At 40.3% G+C, this 23,103-nt stretch overlaps 1 protein-coding gene across 1 annotated transcript; it reads right to left on the bottom strand.

Annotated features, from left to right (window-relative positions):
* Positions 1 to 17,096: 17,096 nt before the first annotated feature.
* Positions 17,097 to 22,999, bottom strand: CUNH11orf87 (chromosome unknown C11orf87 homolog). The gene has a single exon (XM_018071523.2). It carries the CDS (start codon positions 22,879 to 22,881, stop codon positions 22,405 to 22,407), a length of 477 nt encoding a protein of 158 aa, XP_017927012.1. The 5' UTR covers positions 22,882 to 22,999; the 3' UTR covers positions 17,097 to 22,404.
* Between the last annotated feature and the right edge of the window lie 104 nt (positions 23,000 to 23,103).

Genomic DNA, 23,103 nt, shown 5'->3' with positions numbered 1-23,103 from the left:
GCTGAGAGTTCCTGTGACAGCCCGGGGGACTGATGTCACTCAGTGGGTTACTGGGACTCACTCTCCTGCCATTGTACCCAAGGACACTCTGCCAGCCCCTCAGTTCAGGAAGGATATTGAGGTGCTGGAGCAGGTCCAGAGAAGAGCAATGAGGGTGGTGAAGGGACTTGAGCACAAGACCTATGATGAGAGGCTGAGGGAGCTGGGGTTGTTTAGCCTGGAGGAGTCTCAGGGGAGACCTCATCACTCTCTACAACTACCTGAAAGGAGGTTGTAGCCAGGTGGGAGTTGGTCTCTTCTCCCAGATAGCTATCAGTAAGATAACAGGGCATGGTCTTAAGCTCTGCTAGGGGAGGTTTAGGTTGGATATTAGGAAGAAATTCTTTACAGAGAAGGTAATCAGGCATTGGAATGGGCTGCCCAGGGAATTGGTGGATTCTCTGTCCCTGGAGGTTTTTGAGATGAGACTGGATGTGGCACTTAGTGTCATGGTCTAGCAACTGTGGTGGTAGTGGATCAAGGTTGGACTTGATGATCTCAGAGGTCCCTTCCAACCCAATTGATTCTATGATTCTATGTGGTACACCTATAGATTTAACCAGTTTTCCTGTAGGCTGCTGACTCCAATCAGATCATATGCAGTACATGAAGAGCAGTCACCATCTTTCCAGTATCAGGACAACTGAAAAAAATTTGTAGTGAGGGAAATCAGCACTCTCTGACTCTTCTCCCCCTTCAGAAGCTTACCTAAACTAAATTTTAAGGGTTTTCAGGTAGTTCTGTGCTAGCAAATAAACCTAAGCAAAGGTAAGCTTACTTTCACTTTGCTTCACTTACCTTGTATGTGTTTGTCTTCTTTTCTGAAATAAAGTTTTAATCTTAATTAAAAAAGCAACCTTGTCTAGGTCACTTTATTTCTCTGTGTTTCTCTTCTCCCTTTTGTGAAATTAAGACAATAAAACAATGCACCCATATGGGTATTGTGAAACTTAATTAACTGGTGTGTGCAGGACACAGGTTCTGCAAAGGAGAGCACTGTAAGCAAAGAAAATTAATTTTAGGAGGAATATTGCATAATAACCTGACATAGTATCTATAAGTGAACAATTAAAAAAAAAAAATCACTTCAGATCAGATTTTCCAATGGACTGAAAATAAGTTTTGCAGCAGGGCCTTCAGTGTTCAGTGGCCAGAAGCATAAAAGAGGGGAGCGGCTTGCAGGTTAATTGCTCAATTAAATAAAATAGTTTACAGTTGGACTTAGTAATCCTGAGGGTATTTTCCTTTCTAAAGGATTCTATGATTTGTGGAACACAAGTTTCATCCAGTTTAATACTTAAGTTATGTATTCTCACCCATAATTATCTAAATCTTCACAATCTTCTCAGCACTGCCATTGGGACAGCAGGTACAAACTGACCCTAAAATCTGTTCAAAACAGAGCATCAAACAACCTGGAAAGTTTCCTTTACAAATCTGATCATGGTATATCTGGTGATCTCAGTATACCTGCCTTCCATTTCAGGACTATCCATGCCACACCTTCTGTCAAAGCACTTTGTTCTCAGGTTCTAGTTTCATGCAAAGCTTGGGTGAAGCTCAGTAGGTGCAGAGATTAAGAAAGAAATTAAAGACATTACCTACACCTCCTAAAGAAATAACGGAATGCCACATAGTAATATCCAAAAATGAGTGTGTGAAATTTCCATACTTTAAAACAAGTTTGTTTTGTAATTTATACAGTATTTTAGATGACTTTACTGTAAGCATCTCAGCTGTGTAGCTGATTATGACAAAACAATCGTAATAACCAAGTCACAAAGTTCTGCTTTCCAGTGTAAGACATAGTAGATGCCAGGTTTCCTAGTGATGCCACGGTCCTTAGAAGCCAGGTGATGCACAGTTAATTTTTAGACAGTTACCAGGCAACAGTTCAGACTAACAGAAGGCCATGAACAACTCCTTGATTTTCTTTCCTGAATCTGAGCTACAGGATTTATATTTCAAGTATTTTTCCACCAGAGGTCTTAGCCAATGATAAAGGATCATACAGTACATTGATTAGATTAGCTAAGTGATTTTCTTTAGGATGTCTAAGTATTCAATAAATCTGCTGCTTGTAAATATAATATAAAATTGCTCTTTCCATTTTTCTTAGCTTTGAGCTAAGAAATTCTACCTGCAAGAAAGAAGTTGATCAAAAACCTCACAGCCATTCTGTAGTATTGCAAGAAATATAAGCCTGTGATTTTGCTTTTTGTTTAGATTTTCTTTTACCTGTCATTTTTGTTTTGACATGTTTCCCAAACTCCTGTGATCAACCGTTCTAATAATTACCATTAAAATATGAGTGATGGTTTAACGAACAATGGAACAGTCAGCTATGCTACAGTTTTTTCTGTATCTCTCCCTTGCTTTCACCAACAAATGACTGATCCTGACATGCTTACAAAAGAGAAAAAATGGCATGTTTGCCTGCAATAGGAGAAATCTCGAGGATCAAGATATAATTTACTCTATTATTGTTCTATGGTAGCACCAGTTTGACATACTGCCTTTTTCATGTGAATAATCACTCTCTCTTCACATTCCAAGTCATCCAGAGTCTGAGATCAACATGCAGAAAAAAAAACTAAATAGGAACAAATGCAGGTTTCCTTCCATTTTAGCATTTCATTATTAAAAAAATGGTATTTCATGTAATCTAATCACTCTTGTACTTTTTGGATATAATCATCATCGCAATATCTCTCTCACAGAATTGTCAACAACTGCAGCTCCTCAGCTGATGACGTTTCTACATCCAGCAGTGTGATCTCATCTCTAAGAAGAACTGCATTAAACTGTTGCCACAAAAAATGTGAGCCCAGTGTTTCAGATGCAAGATGTGAAAATCCATATAATTTTCCCCTCTTGACGAAAATGGAAGATAGGAACAAGGAAAGAGTCTTTTTTCTCTACTTCATATACTGTATATTATCATTCTGTGATGTGTCATTGTCAGCAGGCCATGAGGAACATCAGGAGTTTATTTTGACTATTATTTTTGACTGTTACAGCACTAGCTTCTACGTATAGCTATGCTGTTCAATTGCAAACCCATTGTGTTCAGCACACCAGGAACACGAAAAATCAGGTTGTGAACTTCGGGGATCAAGTCATTGCAAAGGAGTTTGAGAGTCTGCACTTACCTCCCAGAGGTTCTTTTGAATATTTTGAGCATTAGTGTCATTGTAAAGCATAACCTGACACACAATGCGTGGGTTGCTTGAAAAGCTTAAGTGATACAATACACAGGAATTGGATGCTTTGCTAGGCATCTTATTCAAAGCTAAGCTGAGATGATGCCTCTTTCTGCAGCATCTGGCATTTTACAAACATTGATCAACTAAGCCTGACATTTTTCTTACATAGGGACATGTTAGTAACCTCACAATGTGTGTGATAAAACAATGTATGGAATATGTAGTGGTTGGGACAGTATTTTAACACTTGGAAGTCAACATCCATGGAGCTGACAGTGAGTCCTTAAAGATCCAGCCCTGGCTTCATAACTGATTTGAGCTGACCTAAATCTGGGCTGTTATTTAAAGGGATAGTTCTACCTTCTCCTCTCTGGCCCCAGCCACATTCTCACTTGTGCCAGCACAGGGTGTTGTGTGGGCACACAGGGAACTTACCTAGCTGAAAACACAGAAAAAAAACAACTGGGCAGATGTTTTAGTCACATCAAATGGGCTACAGAATTGAATCCTCAGGTTATGCATTCTCCTTTGGAAGAGCTGTACTTGAGGTAGCCAGAGGAAAAATAAATGAAAGGAGTCTCAGCTGTGCCATGCCTGTTCAACATAGGTTGGTTGAGCAAAAGCCTTACTATTCATGGAGGACTTGGGCTCTCCGCTGCCAGAGTGGCCTGGAGCTCACTCACAGTCTGCACTGAGTGTGCCTTTGTGCACACTCAACAGGAGCACAGGCTCTAGCTTGACTGACTGCACCAGAAAGGGATGCACTGGTGGCATGTTGAAGTGGGAGAGAGTCTTGGTGTTTAGTAGCCCTCTGTCTTGGATGGAATGGTAAAGACCTCCTTGCACCGGCTCTGCTCTCCCTCCTGCCCTATTAGTGGGATGGTGCCATTCTCTGACTTCTGCTTCTGTTTCAGTCCATCAGTGCCGTGCTGCCACTCTCTGTCATCCCTGTTCAAATAATCCTGTGCTTCCCATCACTCATCACCTTCCTTTCTCTTCTACAGGTAAAACAGGTTTTCTCCTTTGCCACAAATGTTCCTAAAGTTTCCTCCTCTTCACCCCTTCTTACCCAGGCTCCACAGGCTCCTGTGCCTGGAGATACTTAGCATTCTCTAGCTCCAGCACATATTGATCAACAGCCAAACTCAGACAGGGCAAATCCAGAGCAATCTCCAAATCCTTCTGTCTCTGTTGACCTGAACGTGCTCAAAATGCTTGCCAACATTTTGACTCAAACTCTAAATGGTCAACCAAGAATGGAGGTGGACCTTCAGACTGCCCCCATAAATCACAAAGAAAGAGGACAACTTGAAGAAAACTTGTGTGAAAAAATCACTTTGTCCCATTAAAGCAGATTTCATCTAATTGGAAACAATACACTGTGGGGTTTTTTAAATGCTTTTACCAAAATGTTCCCCTTTGGCTATGTTTATCATTGAAAGACAGCCATTTTATGAAACAAAAAGACATCACTTGGTCTGGTTTGCAGCCAACATGCTGAAGGCTTCAGGAACAGTTTTATCAACATTTAAATCCAATGACAATGCTGAACATTTTACAAAAACAAAGGGAAACCATGTAGGATCTTTGAGTAGGTGAGTGTTCCAACCAGTTCACAAAGCTTTTTATGCCCAAGTGGATATGAACTGGTTAGTCATTTCATTTTGTCTTATACTACTTATACTACTGTCAGAAGGACAGCAACTGAAGAGGTAAAGAAAAAAAAAGATGTTTTAGGTCTTCAATTTTTTTTTCTTTTATTTTTATAGAACACCAATGAATATATTTCATATCCACCAGTCTTTTACACTCTATCGTGATAAGCATCTATTACTTTTTGGAAGTGGTCACCTCTCTTTTCACTGTGCAGAGATCCAAAGCACTCTTCTTATGATAGAGCCCAAATTCATTTCTCCTAAACTGTGACATTTACCTAAGTTGTCTCCAATCTGAGCCTGAATCATCCTTCTGATGGTTATCTCCTTCCATTAACTACAAACAAAACTTAGGTCAAAAGCAATCCAAACAGACATCTCACTGCAGCACTTCCTTAGGGTAGAGGCACCAATGTGTGTGAGTACTCTCTTTAGGCATTGTGCATTTGTTTTTGTGTGCTTGTGATAGGTAGACCAGATCTTGCAATTTGACGATAAAAAGGAAAAGTCTGGGTTGGGGGAAGTATAAGAACCTGAGGGGTCTGGGAAACTATTTTCCAGTGGACAAATCCATTTAAAATGTACTTGATGTTTAGTCATCTGAAAAAACCTTGGCAAGCTGTTAGCATAACCGACACACCGGGACAGAGAGCACAGGATGTTATTCTTTTATTCCCACTTGTAGAATTAAACATTTGTGTGATCTTGGACAGATGACTTCCCAGTTCCACACCCTGTGCCTCTGTCCACCTTTTAGCTTTTCTGTCAGCTTAGATTATGAACTTTCTGCTACAAGGATTGTGGTGTTATACAATAATGAAATGTAACAAGACAAATCCAGGCCATGACAACTGGGTTTTGCAGAAGAATTGCCCTTTCTCAAGGTTCTTCACCTGGAGAATGTAGACAGAGAGGGTTGGTTGGGAATGTTCTTTGTAGTAATAGAGCACGAATTAGAGAGAACTCAAGACTGAAAACTCTTTGTGGCCTGAAGGTGACTTGGAAACAAGCAAGTTTCGGGTAAAGGTACTGTAGAGGCATGTATTGCAGAGCATCTCATATAGTCCCAATGGAACCCATGCAGCATGATCAGGAAGTGATAAAAATCCACTGATATGCAGAGAAAAGGTCAAGAAGTGAGCACTTCACTTGTGAAGAGTGGCTGTACTAAGTCTCCAGACTTAGTTAATGCTTTTAGAATCTACCATTTGACATATTAAGAAACTACATGTGCATTCTGCGTGTGTTGTGTACAGACTGAGGCATCACACCTGGTCAGAGAAATTCCATTTACATTAAGAATCTTTACACCTTTAGCATTACTCATTAAAGGAACACAAATCCAATTTCCAGTCCCCTGAAATCTGCAAAGTCTTAGTGTCAATGACTGTGGAGACCTCACTCTTCCTCCTGAATGTCAGTCCCCACCCCTTATTATGTACAAGGATGGATGATAAAACAGTTTTCCTTCCTCTCCAAAGCTATGCAAAATCTACACCACTTTTCAGGTGGTTCAGGCTTCAGATATTCAGCAACTGAAATGAGAAATATTTTTTAAACCCTCCAGGCTATCAGGAGCTGCACTGACCCCAGATTACAATAGGAAAATCTCACAGCTCTGTTGACCAGCTCTGACAAGATCCTGTAACACTTTAGCTCTCGAATTGGTTTCAGTTCCCCAGGGACACTTCTGTCAAAGCTGAGTGCCACTTGCAAATAGGGACTGTTGCACTGTCCTTGAAAAAGGCACATGAAAATACACCTCCAACTTTTATGAAGCACTGAGGTTTAATTATTGAATAATTTATACATGTTATGAAATTAGCCAAGTGTGATGATATATGATCAGTGAGTAATGAACTGCTCACCAATGAAAGAGAGGTCTCTCATTCTGGTACACCATAAGACAGGGACACAGGCTTGATGAGTTGATGATATTTCCTCCAGGTCTGTTTTCTGTTGTTTCATGGTTATAATACTCTATCATACATGAAAAACCCATGCATACAAAGAAACTCTATAAGCAGTCATTACAGTTGTCCTTTTAAAACAATTTTAAAATACCTGAAACAGGTGAATTTGTTTATCACTCAGATTTTAAATTTGGCAGTTACAGCGTCATAATTTTACAGCTTGTCTTCATAAAAAAGTTTATTTTATGACCATCCAGAACAGTATCTGCATCAACATTGTACTGAAATGCAGCGATTCAGGTTCTTGTCCTTTAGACTACTTTTCCTGTAAAAATTATCTAGAAATAACCTTGAATATGTGTTTCCTCCATTAATTGCCCAAAATTGCAAGAAGAAACTAATACAGAGTATTTGAATTTCAAATTGTCAGTTTAATTTAATAGAAAATCATGCTATTTCTTATTAATATTCTATATGCCTACCTTCTCTAATAAGTAATCTGAAGCACTGCATGGGCAGTTAGGAAGAAAAAGCCTTGGTATGTTGGATCCTTTGAATAAGCAGATCATTTTGGCATGCTCAAATTCTATATAAAGCACTTAAAAGCTTGATTGTAAGAAGCTTTCTGAACAGTGTTCAATGAAACAGAAAAATTGTCATCAAAATTAGAGTAAAATAGTAGTATTTAGCAATATATTATTTCATCAGCTTCTAGTCTTAATCACAATTTGTTTGTTAGAACAAGCTTGTTGTCCATTTGCTCATCCTCTCTTACCCTAATCTGCTAATCAGTTTATTCATGAGTGCAGGACACAGCATGCCTGAAATCACAGGAGATCAGTTCCCCTTAGACTTAAATCCTGTTTATAGCTATGATCAATGTCAAATGCATTAGAGAGAGACAAGAAGATCTTAAAAAACACCAAATATTCATCAAAGGAGAAACCTGGTCGTTCTTATAGAGTACAGACAAGCATTAGAAGTTCTAACATGGATGAGCATGGCAGCAATGGGTCGTAAACACAGAGCCCATCAGTCCAGTTTCAGACCTCTCAGATGTCTCAAGAACCAGTATATCAGAAGAATATCTCCAGCAACCTCTCACAAACCTGATAGTGTCCCTCATTTTTCACTTCTTCTCAGCCTTACCGGATCTATACTAATAACTGTGTTCTCCACATAAAGTTACCAAAAGACATTTTGTAAGGGACATTTTACCAGTGTTTCATTTCTTCACAGATAGATAAAGTCCTCTACATTCTACCTATCTAACATAATCCATTAACTCTCAAAAGAAGTAGCACTGAAAAGAGAGCAGGACTCATGCAAAGAATAAAATATTCTGCTTGAATTTCCATTCCAGATCAGAAAATATTAAATTAATACATGCAAAATAAGGAATGATCAGTCAAACAAAGGTGAGAAAAACCCATCCCAGCATAGTGTTAATCACGATGGTTATTTTTCTGGTTGGAGAGTTAAAAAATTACAATAGGTTGAGGGGAGGATTTAAACTCAGCTGTCCAACATCTGAGGATTCTCTTTCACCACCCAAGGTTGATGGATCTCTTCCAACATCTGAGGAGAAGCCCACGCTTGTGAGACCCAGGCACAAGCAGTGCCCAGTCATCAAGTTCCTCAGGATTCCTACTTGGGTTAAATACTTGATTTTACCTAGCTTTAAATTCTTCTTATTAACTACACTAGATAGCTTGGGAAATCACATCCAGACCAACAGCTTTTACAGCACCCATTCTCATGCATCTCACCATTCTGCCAGATGAGCAGTGCTAAAACAGGAGGCTGAATACAACAGTACCAGGACTCGATGGTGCCAGACCTCTGCATCTGATTCAAGACCAGGTCAATGGTGGGAGCAGATGACTTGTTGGTGGGGGAGTCTCAGAGATAAATGAGAAATCTGTAAGCCCAAACTGGCCTTAAGCAGAATACCTGAACTGTTTCTTCACCCACAGAAACGAGTCTCCTTGCACGATACCAGATGTGCTGGCAACTGGTTACTACAGAGCAGGTGCAAGGTGCAGCAGCCAAGTGAACTGACCACAGACTTCAGTCTCCCGAGCTCTGCATGTATCATCTGCCTTCAGTTCACACTAAAATGTGCAGAGTTTTTTACATTTATTGATGATTTACAGACCAATGTCACCATTACTCTGTGCCTTGGAGGGTAACATACCACGTGTTTCTACATCTGAGTACAGATAGTTTTGCCACTGGTGGCAGCTCTGCAGCAGACGTACAGCTTGTAAGCTCTGTCATTTATGAGTAGTGATAGAAATTGAGGTCACTCTCATTATACAAAGGAACCTTTAAAAGAGCACATCACTGTCCCCTGGATGATGACATTTACATGTTTTGCTGTTTCTAGTGAGCAAAAAATATCACATGTACAGGTAATATTGTAGTGCAAATACAATGCTGCTGGAAAAACAAAATCTAGGACAATACAACCTCATCCATGAGGTTAACAACAATACATCATCATACATGAGTTTCATGCTCAATAAATCCACTGAAAATTAAACTCAGCTGACAATATTTCAACAAGTGTTCTAATTCTCTTATAATCAAGCACATTAACACACACCATAGTCATTTTCAGTGGCTTCAGCTTCTCAGCCTAGCATATTAGAACAATTCAACACATCTGGGACTAAATTAATGTCACAAACAATTTCATACACTTAGAATGATCTTCTCACTTTGCATTACATAGAGACAGTCCTCAGAGTAAATGGTTAGTATTGAAACAATCACAGGTTCAGCTACTTAGACCACAGGACTGACTTTGAGAAAGCTGGTCCTGGGGGCTGCTGAGGTCCATCTGCTAGAGAAGGGGAGGAGGATCTTTGGTCATAGTCTTGCCAAGCTGGTGAGGAGGGCTTTAAACCAAAGTTAGAGGTCCCTTCCAATCAAGCCATTCTTTGATTCTATGAAAACCCCCCACTCGTTTAAGTCCTCTTAGAACTGAAATGAGCTTTTATTAATTGGTGGCACATTCTCTGTGTTTATACAGCACCATTTGTGGGCCTGGTACATGTAAACAAAGTCACTACCCCAAGGAGCTTATAGTTTAAATTGTACAGATAGCAAACCACATAATTATAAACTGTTACAGATTTTAATCTAAAAAGAAGGCAGAGCAAGACAAAACCATGGGGAGTAACTACATCTGTTTTGCAAGGGAATCTGAAACAGGATACGAGGTTATGCAAGGATATAAGCTGCTCTTTTAGTAAGTATATCCACTATAACACAGAACTGGGTGGAGATGGATAGGGTTTTTACCAGATCAAATGCTGTGGAGATACATAAAGCTAGATCCAATAAAAGAACTGGACATTACAACTTTTGGGCTTTTTCCCCTAGTGCATTACTTGGGCTACATCCAACAAAGGATTTGTGTGGCTAAAGCAGGCAATGGTCCCAAAGGCACACCCAAACTCACACACCTGGTTGTTGCTCAAACCTGGACACACATTAAGGATCAAGTCGATGTGTTATGTTTCCCAAGTACCCAGAGGTTGCTGCTCCTACTTTCTTCCCACAGCCATGAAACACTGTCAGTGGTTCAGAGAGGTCATCAGGAAAAGCAAAGCCTGGAAGATGTTTCCCAGACATTTTTGCTTTTGTTGTTCATTTCACAGCTCCCTTTCCACTTATCACTACACCCCCACTGCACAAAGGCTTTGACTCTAATAGTAACTTCTTCCTTTCCTCCAACATGCAAGTGCTTCAGCTGTTTGAATTTGACCTGCATTGCTCAGGAGTTAGGAAGCAATTTCTGTATCCACCCATGAGATTAGCTGATAGAGCAAACATCGCAAGAGTACTTAATGGCTTTCCTCAGACTACTGAATTTCATTCCCATAAATCTATATATACTAATAAATCTACTTTTATAGGACAGGTGGCTATTTTCTTCCAATATGATGTTGGGTAATACCTTTTTCTCTCTGTACAACAAACATGCCAAGGAAGAATGAAAACTCCTTGGGCTCAAATGATTGCGGTAACAACTCTGCATTAAAACTTCAAGCTGTATATGTAGATATCCTGCTGCTTTGGGAGATTTCCAAGAGCATAAAGAGAGTGCCATTAGAGGACTTTAGAGCACTACTATCCTGTTCTTACCCAGTAATCTGTAAAGTTTGGTCTTCAATCTGTAGAAAAGTTGTTTGCACCTCCCACAATATTTTTAGCTTATCGCCAACCTTAATTATAGTTGAAATTAGTTAATTCAGTGATATTCTCTTTCCCCAAATTGCCTTCTTTACACATTTTTTAACCTTTTTGTTCATCTATTGAAGTGAAGTATGTAGGTGAGGAGACTGAAGTACGGTTTGAGACAATCTGTACCATTATGCCACTGGTAGCTTTTGTCAAGTGTATTGAAAGTCCTCTATCAGTCGAATGTGTCATGAAGTAGTGAAGGTGTGCTGTGAGAAAGCAAAAAGAAACCCTCACCTCTGGAAAATGCTAGCCTTGTAATAAAAATACCAAAATTGTTTTCTTTTAATTGTAAGTTTCTGTGCAATTCTCTGCAAAATATGTATTGTCCTTAACACAAAAATATATTTCATGGTGAAAAATGTATTTTGCAGATCAACATACTGAAAGCTAAAGTAAAGTGATATAATCATCTTGTTCAGTCTCCTGTAGAAATCCATCTGAGGAATGTCATTAACCAAAAATCTTTGCATCAACCTTATAACTTCTTTAAAAGAAATTACATTTTAGAATAACGTGTATTTAAATAGTTTGAATGATGAGAATCTACTACATCTCGGTTAATTATCTCTACTGTCCATATTATACAGCATCAGCTTCTGCACTGTCACATCAGGATATTTTATTCAATTCTGACCAATTACTCCCCATGAAAAATGTATTTCCCATGAAGGATTGTACACAAATCACCTTTCAGCTTTTTCTTGGGTAAACAGAACAGATTGAGTTTTTTAGATTCTCACTAGAAGGCATGTTTTCTGCACTATCCTGTGCCTGTTTTTTGAATTATTTATCAACTAAAAGAAAAATGCCCACTTGCTTCAGTACATTGCCTTGTTTCTGGATACCCTAGGAAATAGTCATTGATAAGCATGAATGCTTTTATCTTTCTCTTAGGAAAACCAAAATGAAGATTACTTCTGAGATTAGGCTGGAAGAGAATTGTTTTGATGCCACTTGCTTGTACTCTAATAAATATCCAGAAGTTTCAATGACTTCTGATTCTTTTTTGAGGACACAAATGAAAGCAGTTAGAAAAGAACAAATAAGCCCAAACTTCTCTGAAAAGCTCATTACCTTGAAAGTTGAATATTGGGTTTCAAGAGGAGTCATGAGATCAAAATCTGTGTGAGAGAATTTATATACAGAAGATACACATACACACACACACATATATATTTGTGTGTATGTACGTATATATTTATTTAAACACAAAAAACTGTGGACCATACGAAGGCCTCTGCCTTTGTATGCAGCTCACCAAGGAACTTTCAGATGCAGCCATCCGAGCAGAGGAATATTTGGAAACTCAACAGAAGATTCTTTTTGCTAAAGAGGCATTGGAATAAGGGGGAAACAGTAAAGGAGGGAAGCATAAATCCATAAAAGTAGGGGGTGTTTCTGCGAGGCAAAATTCCATAGTGACCACAAACATCTCATTTATTTCAGCTGACACCTTATAAGTAGGTATACCGTTGCATATGTAACACTTTCTCATCTTTTTCCCGCAGGACACAGTTTTGTTTACATTCCCAGTGCTGTGAATTTATAACTGAGGCATCGTTTGGGTTATTATATGTAATAGGAACTGTATTTCCACAGATGGCTTACCTTCCTTGCCAGATGTCTGTTTTTAACAGCATCCTAATAACAACTGCATATGCTACCTTCATTCTGTATATTAAAAATTATTGCCTTGAGGGGACAAATCTTTTATTTTTAGGCTACTTTTGTAATCACTGAAAAAACTTATCAAAGCACGAACTGGATTCACCAGCACTTGCAAGCTGGAAATCAGCCATGACTCCTCCTAAAAAATGAATGCTTCAGTACCACTGGACCTGCCAGGCAGGAGACATGAATTACTAGATTAAAATCCTGTTTGTGGCAGACTGTAGATAATTTTATAGCTTTATGCCTCCAGATCCCCTTTTAGTCTTAGAAATCTATGATTCACCTTCTGAACAACTTTCACACAAACATCACAATTATCAAACAAACCCTTAATTTATTGCTTCAAAATATTACGGTCTGGAAAACCAAAGGAAACAGACAATGCCTGGGAGTTGAAGAAAGAGCATGTAAACAGCACAGATGGGCTTCAAAGATATTGTTGAGCAGCATTGCCAAATCCAAACATTTCAAAACTATGAGTCAGGCACCAAAAAAGTCTTGAAATTTACTTACAATTCATAAGATGTGAAAAATAACTTTTTTCATTAATGCCTGCATTACTGTTCTGGCATATACCCTCCTCAACTGCCTGTCAGTTGACTTTCCCCAACAGTTTCTGCATCCATTGGCTAATTTCAACTATGTTTGACGGAAGAGCGGAGAGCTAAATGCTGTCGACTCCTTACAAAATCGGTGTGGGACTGGGCTGAGGGATCAAGGAGAGGAAGGCAGGGAAAACTGGGACTTTGTTTGCACTGGTCAATTCACCCTAGCCCATGCAGCTCCATACTTACCATGTAAAAGCCAATCAGGTTAGCAGTGGGAGCTGTAGACATTGTGTGGAGCTGGTCATACAGAGGACCAAGGGGATATTTGGGGAAACATGAAGGATCGCATTCGGAGGGTAGAGGAAGAAGGTAAGTTAATGCTGCTTTACACAACAGGGTGTGAAGAAAGTTGTGGGCACTATGGCAGTGGGGTATGACAGAGCCCAAGATCCAGGTGAAGCTCCACAGCCACAGAAAGCTATCTGTATTTTAATCCCAGATCTCCATGACTGGGATCTAAACACGAGATAGACTAAATAGTACACATAAGCCTTTCCTCACAAAACTGTACTGATGTTTAGTGCCCCTGCACCCTTTCCTATACTGCTGGATGCCTACTCCATGGCACTCCCAGTGGTTGCTGCTCCCTTGTGATTCACTAGCTCATTTGCTATATGTCTGTGCAGGTGTACCATAACTTTCTTCAGAGTAAAGTAAGTCAGTGAAGGTAAAGTGGTCTCGAAAAGTGGTGGCAGAGGGCAGGAGACAGGAAGGCTAATGGAAACTTCCTCAAGCTGAGAACTTACTCAGGCGAAGGTAGTGTGAAATAAATAGCAGAGATATTCCTTACCAAATCATCCATTCTAACCCAGCAAAATCTTCATGTTTCCAAAAGTTGTTTTTTTCCTGTGCCTTACATGATGGGAGGCGAGTGTTTTCTCTTTATTTTCCTACTGACAGCTCATGCCATTGCAAGCTCACCCGACTCCATCAGTCTGAAGGAACCTGAATTCCCCCTCCTGGCCCCCCACTGCAACTGGTGCACATCAGCAGAGAAGAAACATGGCTCTCTGGTGGTGAAGTCCCCAGCCAATGAACACATAAAGATTTGTCAGCCTGGTGCCTTTCAGAAGCATAGCTTTCTCACATGGATTACAGCATCCTGTTGCTCACTTTATTTTGACATACTTTGAGTTTCTGTTTTCCAGAACATTAGAAGAAATTTTCTGAAAGGTGTAATTGCAGCATAGCAATCTCAAGAGCTTCACTGTAAGCTGTAAAAAGTTTTCATTTACAAAAGACATTACCTCCAGATCTGATACCAAGAGTTGTGTAGTACTGTTATATTTTCTCACTTGCAAGTATACAGGTCTAAGGAATCTGCCCTTATAGCTGCAGTATGGTTACAGTGCTATGCAAACAGTCCTGCTAACACCTCTACTAGGATCGTCCTCATCCCTTTATCTCAGGAGGAACTGGCTTCAGAGGAACTCTGTCAGATAGGTAATGCCTCATAGTCAGCTCACTTCTAGCAGTACATAAATCTAAAATAACACAAGTGGCGAACAGAGATATTCTGACCTTGCTTCACGGTAGACAAGTAAAAAATCATGGTCGTGTCAGGATTTAATATGTTTCTTGCTTTCTGTTCAAATGCAGTCATTGTTTACAGATTTTTGCAGTGACCCTATATGATCATCTGGACAGTTGTCCTTCACACATCTCATTTGCCAGATTGAACAAGCTCTAACACATATGCCAGAAGTGAAGGCTCCCCTACACTATTGCTGAGGCTTGTCAAAAGGATGATTTAATAGAAACAGTATTTCTATGATGAAAACAAATATGCTTTCAACAGTTTAGCTGGAGTTCATAAACAAGCACAGGCTCACTGACTGATTTTTCTAGCTGAGCGGCAAAGTAAAAGGATATGTCTAACAGCATTCAAGACCACAATCTGATTTAAAGGAAGAAAATTTGGACCAGGTGGCTGGCCATTAGTAGACATTCAGTTGACCTTGTCTGTCTCACAGGTTTTACATATATCTGTATATTAATACCCAAATTATCACCATATATTTATTCCCTCTTCTTTAGTAACTGATATTTTTTTCCTTACAGTGGTGTTCTTGATATGAAAGAATGATGATTTCTCAGCAGTTTTAACCTGTGGTCTTGGGCTGGCAGCTTAATCAGGATGCTGTTCCAGAGCCAGTGGACCATGTTGGGAAGTGTACTGGTATTTCTCAGGCTATTTGAAGTCCAGCACTTTCTCAAAAGCTTCTATCTTGCTGCAGAGTGGTTGGACTGGGGGTAAACGTGTGACAGTGCTAGACCAAGATGACAGCAAAGTCCTGTAGAACCTTTGCAGAAATCAAACCAACTGATCACTTACAGTAAGGAAATTCCTAATGTCAGAGATAGGCTGGAAGGAAGAGACAAGCCTGGCCAACCAAACCCGTCCCATGGAAAGACTAACCAGACAGGCTGTCTAGTGGAAAGTCAGATTAAGAGATAATAGCAGGACACAACCAAAGCTAAAGAAAAGTGAGCAAAAGCATATCACATCTAGGTAACCCCCAGGTGATCCTTCACTGTCCCTCACAGGAGCTGGATATGGACTGTGAGTCAAAAGACAAGAGAAATCCTAAAAATGCTAAGTGCAGAAATCAAGAGTCTGTTGACACTGGCAAGGGATGCACAGACAGCAGAGAGCAAGATCTGGTATCCTGTTGGGCACAGTCCAGGCCTCACTGAGTTCAAGGAGGTTGTGTCATGAATTTCATTAGAGATGAGTTTACTCCCAAGAATTGTCTTTTCCTATATTCTTATTACCTTAGTCAGCACTCTGCTTAAAGCCATACTAGGCTATTTTCTGTACAGAGGAAAAAAGTGTTATGTGTGATGAAATGGTAAAATAAACATTAGTTGTCTTGGCTCTCCTCCATAACATGTATTCCACTTCAAATCAAAAATTAAATTGAGCCTTTTGGTGTGACTATTCAAGCATCTTGCCCAGCCATCCGTCTCCCAGCTGTGCAGTGTGCCACTTGGATCTTGCTGCCAAGTGTAAGCACTTGAACAATCCAAGGCAGGTGATTATAGCATAAAGACTCTTTTAATTTGTATTATGCTATCAGTATTTTTTTATGTATATGATGCTTAATTTCATTTCAGGACTGTATATTTGCAGATTCCCCAGGTCTTTGTTTATTAGATAAGTTACGTGTCACTTATTACATAAATAGCTTGGAAGCTGAGAGCCTCACGTGTGAGTGACAGAGCCAGGAATAAAATGTAAAAGCACTCCTTTAGAACCATAAATTCATCCTCCAGCTCTTGCTGCTTTTACTATATTATAGAGATAATATTTTCTCCTTATAACCTTCTATACTTGCCCCTTATTTACAGTACTTATAATCCTCTAGGATACTGTATGAAACGTTTTGACCTGTACTTTGTCATTGACTGTGTAGTAAGAAAAGCAAAACTATAAAAGCAAAGCAATCCATTTGCTTTATGTGAGTTTTTTCAGAAGATTTTAGGTAAAACTTTGGTTGATTGAGGGGGTCCGAAAAACAGAGGACAAAGAATGTGCAATTAAAAAAAATAAAACCTGATTTTATTCTGCTGTAAATTGTGAAATCTTTTCCTGTTTGTATACGTGTTTTTTGCTGTGACTGCTTTAAAGCCTTTGTCCTCTTTAGAAAAGTAAAATAATGAACAGATTATATTGCTCCATTTCAAGGAAGAAAACAACAAGGAAAAGCCAACTGGAACACCAGATTATATAAATAAAGGCAATTTTTACTGACAGTGTTCTGATCCAAATGTTTATTTATTTCCTAACTCATACAAAAGTGATGCTTGTAGAGGTATTGGGTTAAAAGGGTTGGAAAATTAATCCTTCTAGTTATCCACAGAGAACATATAGTACTGATGAAGCAGTGAAAACCTCTTTGATTTGAATAAGAAATATGTGACATATAATTTACAGAAATAAGACCTAATGTCATATTGAAAATGATGGTTTAGAGCAACAGTATCAGCAAGGACATTGATATTTGTCTCTGCTGCAGCTGGAATGGGTCACCCTTCACCCAGGTCAATTCAGTGGACGGGGAGTCTTCGCTTCCACAACTCCAAACAAGAAAGCTAACTATTACCATTGTCAGGCATTTCATCTGTTTGCTTGTCAGTCACTTCTCTCCTCAAGCTCATACACCATCCAGTTCTTGCAAGGTCATAACACATTTTCTACACTATTGAGTTTGGCTGGATTCAGACCAGAGACCTACATGTAAAAGACTAAAAACAGAAGGAGGCTCTGTTCTACTAGAAATTTATTTAGCGATCAGATGGGAAACTTGGAAAAAATGTTCAGTACCAGAAAGAGATGAGAAAGTCAGTCCTGGATAAAAGTACTTCTAACTTTTAACATAAATGAAAGTGATATTAAAGGTTTGTATATGAGTCATGCCAATTTCTATATAGATGAGAAATACAGTGAAATGCTATCTAAGTCATTATAAATTTTGCTATTTACACAAAAGAGGAAAAAGAATGTTCACATAATTTTTCATGTTTTCCTTCATATCTTGCATACTTATTAAAATGTACGGTTTCAAGTACACATAGAAAAAATACGAACGTGCAGAGAGAATAACAACTAGAAAGAAAAAAAGCAACCAAGTCCTATAACTGGATTTAAAATAATTCAGTCCTATCTAAAGAGTCAAATCATGTTCTTTTTCCTACCTACATAAAAATTGCACTCGTATTTATAACAACAGAAGAAGAAAAGCACAGTTGCTTCATAACACTGGACACAGCTTTCCAGAAACAAGATAGCAATTACTCAGAAATGCTATGGAAAACATTAATCACAGAGTAACTTGCTATTTACATCAAAGATATAGCCTCTAAAATTAATTTTAAATAAAAGAAAAAAAAATTGTCATAGGACAGTTTCGTCTATAATGTGGAGTCTCTGTCCTTTGTTTTTTGTCCAGCATTTCTTTTGAGATATATATCTATAAATTTATAGATATACATCTGAGCGAGATGTATCAAAAGTTAAAACATGTCTGGATGGAGAGCTCGCAAATTTCATCTGAAACTACATTTGCAGTAGACAAACCCCCACAGAAAAAAATGTCAGAATGATACATTTTAATGAAATGACATTCCCTGTCCATGATCCGCATAGGATCCACGTAGAACCTAAATTCCTCAGTCCACAGAAGCAGAGCTAACAGTAGCAGTGTGAGTTCCCCAGTGCCACCAGGCTGAAGCACCCTAGCCCTCATGGGGTGCAGTGGTTTCCATCCCCGTGGAGGTTGCTAAGACAGGTGCAGAGCAGGGTCAGTGGCGGTGGTGTGGAGAGCTGTCACTCTCCATGTGGACTACAGATGGGATCCCAGTTCCTTGGCAGTCAGTGCAAGCCACTCCTGCTGATGCCAGCAGGAGCTGTACAAATCCCCAGGGCAGCAGCAGGCTCTGAGGACAGGAGCGCAGGACAAGGCATTGCTGATTCTCCAGTCCAGACCCAGCATGGGCACCACACTGCCCATCAGCTCTGTTCTCACTAGGCTCTACAAAACAACTCACTGCTGTCGTGCTTCTTCCACAAAATGACAGCTGGACCAGACAGGAACTGTTGAGCACCACAGCACTTCTTATTCTTACACATGCAGGATGCTAGTGGGCAACCAGTTCCAATTCAGAACCAGGAAAATCCAGCTGGAGGATGTGCCCCTTAACAGAGGGAGGAAAGACTGTCTGTGCTTCCAGCAGTCAGCACTCAGCTGCCCAGTCATCACCGTCACTTGTCGAAACCAGTGCAAATTCACAGGAAAAAGAATGTCCGCATCAAGAGGGTATAAATCCTTCCTCACGTTTGAGAATGGTACAAGCATTTACCCAGCATCTCTATCAAATATCGTAGAAAAGGTTACACAAAAATATTTAAATATATGGATACAGATACATAGATATTACACTTGCATAAAATACGTATTTTCAAAACCCTTCGGGCAGTTTCACAGTTAGCTGAAAATGTATGCTTTAGAAATATGAACAATTTTCTACTCTTTTCTAGTTTAAGTAGGAGGGGGAGGGGAAAGAAGCATCAGCCTTATTAATACTGAATGCTAAGTGCAGGAGTTTAGCTGTAGCTGTAGGGTTTTGAAGCAATTGATTTGACAGAACCTCCAAGCATAAACTCTGTTTTAAAAATCCACATCTATTCCCCAGGTTGCTTATTGTTTCATGAAAATGAAAACCTACGTGTCCTGCTTGTATCAGCTAGATCTCCTGAGACCATTCAATTAAACCTCATAAACCTGCAATACCTCAAGATAGGACTGTGTATTGGGAGTACACATGAACCTTATTGCAGTAATTCTGTGTGATAATAGGAATTTATAACTTTTCATATCTTGTCTAATTTAACTTCAGAAATAAAAAACCTTAAATGACACCACAAGAAGCTCACAGTTCTGCAAAAATTAAAGTCAGTATGAAATTTTACTAATAGAGCACATAATTTACACAGATTTACATAAATACAGAGATATTAAAATATTAAATCAAAGCTAATTAACAGGATAGAGTTTTACATGGTAACGTTTTAACTTTAGTCACACTTCTGCAACTACTTTTAGTGTCATGAGATTATATAAACAATACATATACCTGTATATCCATAATATATATATAAAGATATATATATCTATCTCTCCATCCTTCTTTTTTTCTTCAAAAATAGGGCAATTTTATAAATGCAATGAGATGTGACAAGCAGTACACTTCTGGGAAATTATTGCATGCCTTGAGTGCATAAGGCAGAGGGAAGAATATCTGAGTTCAGACACTAAAGAAGTGGAATCATCAACCAGAAATGCACTGGAGTGATTTGGAACATCTTATTGCTTTTATAAAATTCGAAATTATACACTGTTGGTTTGTGGGGATTTTTTTTAAAGGCACAAAATAAAGGGGAAAGTAATATCTCTCTATTTAGTGGAGATCAACGGTCAAGGAGTTCCATTACTGTTCACTGAACACTCTTCATTGTCCTAAATCTATTCCCTGTGGTGCAATATTGTGCTGCAGTTGCATAAGGAGGTTAAACACAAAAGTTCATGCATCCTTTATTAGGGGAAACAAAACAAAGCCAATTTCCTCGCCCAGCAACAGTGAAGTAGCCATTAGCATCTGATCCCATCAACTGGCAGCAAGAGTCAGCCATGACTCCCATCAAACAGCACTGGCAAACACCAATCGGTCACAGATACGGTATGCTCACCACACTAACCTCAGAAGGTGGAGCAGCACCTTGAGCTGGATGACATAGTACTTGTCTAAAGCACCGGAGGCATGCATCCAAACTCAACAGCAATTTTCCATCAGACCGGGAGAGATCAGAAAGGGATAAAACTCGGTAACAGAAACACTGCCCCAAAAACTCTGCATTTTGGGGCTATTAGAGGATTATGGAGCACTTCTGCCATTCGCTTTCCCTGTTTTAAATTAGTTAATGGCATTCACTCCTAGATTAGGGCCCCAGACCTCCTGGTCCATGTGTCTGGGTTTTTCCTAGTCAGCCACCCTGGGAGGCAGAGCACAGCACAGAAGAAATACAAAGGATACAGAATATTCTGTGGACTATTACTATCTCCTCAAATCACTTTTAGTGCTGGGACAGAAGGAAAAAAAAAAAAAAAGATTAAATTCCTCAGGATCACTTTTTCTTTGCTGTAATTTTAGATGCTAGTATGCACAGTAGAGGGCTGCCTCTGCTACGATACCACACTCAACGTTTCAAAGTTTGGATATGGCACTCTGTTAAGGCACCTTCAAGTAATGGTCACTGATTTAATCACTAAAGCCGCATTTTCTGTAATTGACACTGCTTCCTCCAACACACACAGTACCAGCAGCCACTCACACCCACCATCCACAGACAAAAAAACTCTCAATGCCTGCTAGGGATAAACTACACCAGCCACTTCTAAAATAAATATTTACCAGGGTTTAGGAGTGGACATTTTTGCACAACTGCACGATTTGTTCCCTAAGAGGGAAAACAGGAGAAAATTAAGTGTTGTCTGTCCTTAATTGTCTACAAGATTAGGGTTAAAAATACACATCAGCCTAAAAAGGTAGAAGTGAGATGGGTACTGCTGCAGGATTCCTTACTGGGAGGCAAGGCTGTAAACGCAGGCATTCAGTGCAGGGTGCCTGGTGCAGAACTGGATTGTTTCAGGACCAAGAGGAGGTACAAAGACAACCTCCTCTGGGAGAGGACAGGCAAGTTACTGCACATTACCTCTCCCTTCCACCCAGAATGAGAATGGGTTTGGGTTTCAGGTTTCATGGCATTCAGGTTTCATGGGATGCAGATAGGAATGGGGAAGGGGAGGTATTTGAAGATGAATGGAGCTGAAGGGAGCAGAAAGCTCAAGCATCACTCTATGCAGACAGCTGACTCTATCCCATCCCCCAGATAGTGGGTCAATCAGTGTTGCAGCTGGGGGCACAAGGATGTGGGGCCAGAGAGTATTTGCAGTTAAGCCAAACTAGGGGTAGCCATTTCAACACAAAATAATATCCAGTCCTGCAAAGGAGAGGGACGGGACAGGGGCATAGATCCCAGCACAAAAGGAGAGACCACAGTGTACTTCCAGTCTGCTCCGAGGGGACAGGAGGGTCCGAAGGCACCCACTAGACCTGCCTCTCCCCCCACACCACTCACCCACACCCCAACCAACACCATGCAGTGGTGACACAGGGTGCAGTGGGAATCCCAAGAGCAGGAACATCCCAGTCCTTGGGGTAATAATGTCCAGGGAAAAGCGACACCCTACCCCTGACCCTCTCCTGCAGGTGGATGACTCGATATTTAGTAGTTGTGTGCAGCTCCTTCTCCAGTTACAAGATGCATCCTTTCCTCACACAGTCAATGAGAAACTCAATGTGATCTGTCATGCACTTGGATCATGGGTTTGTTCGTTCATTTGAATTAGCAATATTTTCCTCTTCTTCAGGGACTAGAATAATCACTCAGGTATTTACAAACACCAATCAGAGCCTTCGCAAGGTCTCCCCCAAACCATCATGATAAAATCTCCGTTTGCAGGAGCCCTGCACCAGCTGTGTCCAAACAAACCTGTGCTTGCTGAGAGACGGGGGCTGCTGAGGAAGAGGAACGCTGGATCTCCAAGTCCTGGGGGGGTCTTCCCAGTCGGCTGTCTCTTCCTTGGGCTGCCTCTCCCTGCACCACTGTCCCAGGGTGCTGGCTGCTGCTATTGCTGCTGCGGGCACAGTGGTCCCGTTCATACTCCTCCTGAGCCTTTTGCATTTTCCGTTTCTTCATCTTCCTCTTGTGGATGTGGAAGGTGGTGAGGGAGAGGAGGATCAGGCAGAAGATGAGGGTGACTAGGACAATTAAAACCAGGGTGGATGAGAAGGACTGGAAGAGCTGACCCACTTGGGTGATGCAGGTGGTGCTGGTATTTAAGGTAGTGGATGTCCTGTTCAGAAGACAAGGCGGTGGGGACAGCCTCAAGTCCTTGGAGAGCTTGGCACTCATTGAGGAGGCTACGGAAGATGAGGATCTTCCTCCCCTCTCTGAAGACGCCTAAATTTCAGTCACTGCCGTGCCGGGCTGCTGGCGGGCGCTCGCTGGAAATGCTCGGGATGCTGCCGGCTCAGCCTCCCGCTCGCTCTGAAGTACCCGAGCAGCCTGCAACGAGAGCCGGACACATCAGCGTCCCGTGGCACCCACCCTGCGCAGCTCTCCCCGCCCCAAACC

The sequence above is a fragment of the Manacus vitellinus genome, unplaced genomic scaffold (assembly GCF_001715985.3).
Source record: "Manacus vitellinus isolate BGI_N305 unplaced genomic scaffold, ASM171598v3 scaffold_2_pilon, whole genome shotgun sequence".
Taxonomy (NCBI): Eukaryota; Metazoa; Chordata; class Aves; order Passeriformes; family Pipridae; genus Manacus; species Manacus vitellinus.
The sequence above is the reverse complement of the archived record's forward strand: the minus strand, read 5'-3'. Positions and strand labels throughout refer to the sequence as shown.

Coding starts and splice junctions, on each gene's coding strand:
- CUNH11orf87 (XM_018071523.2), bottom strand. CDS start 22,881: ATGAGTGCCAAGCTCTCCAAGGACTTGAGGCTGTCCCCACCGCCTTGT.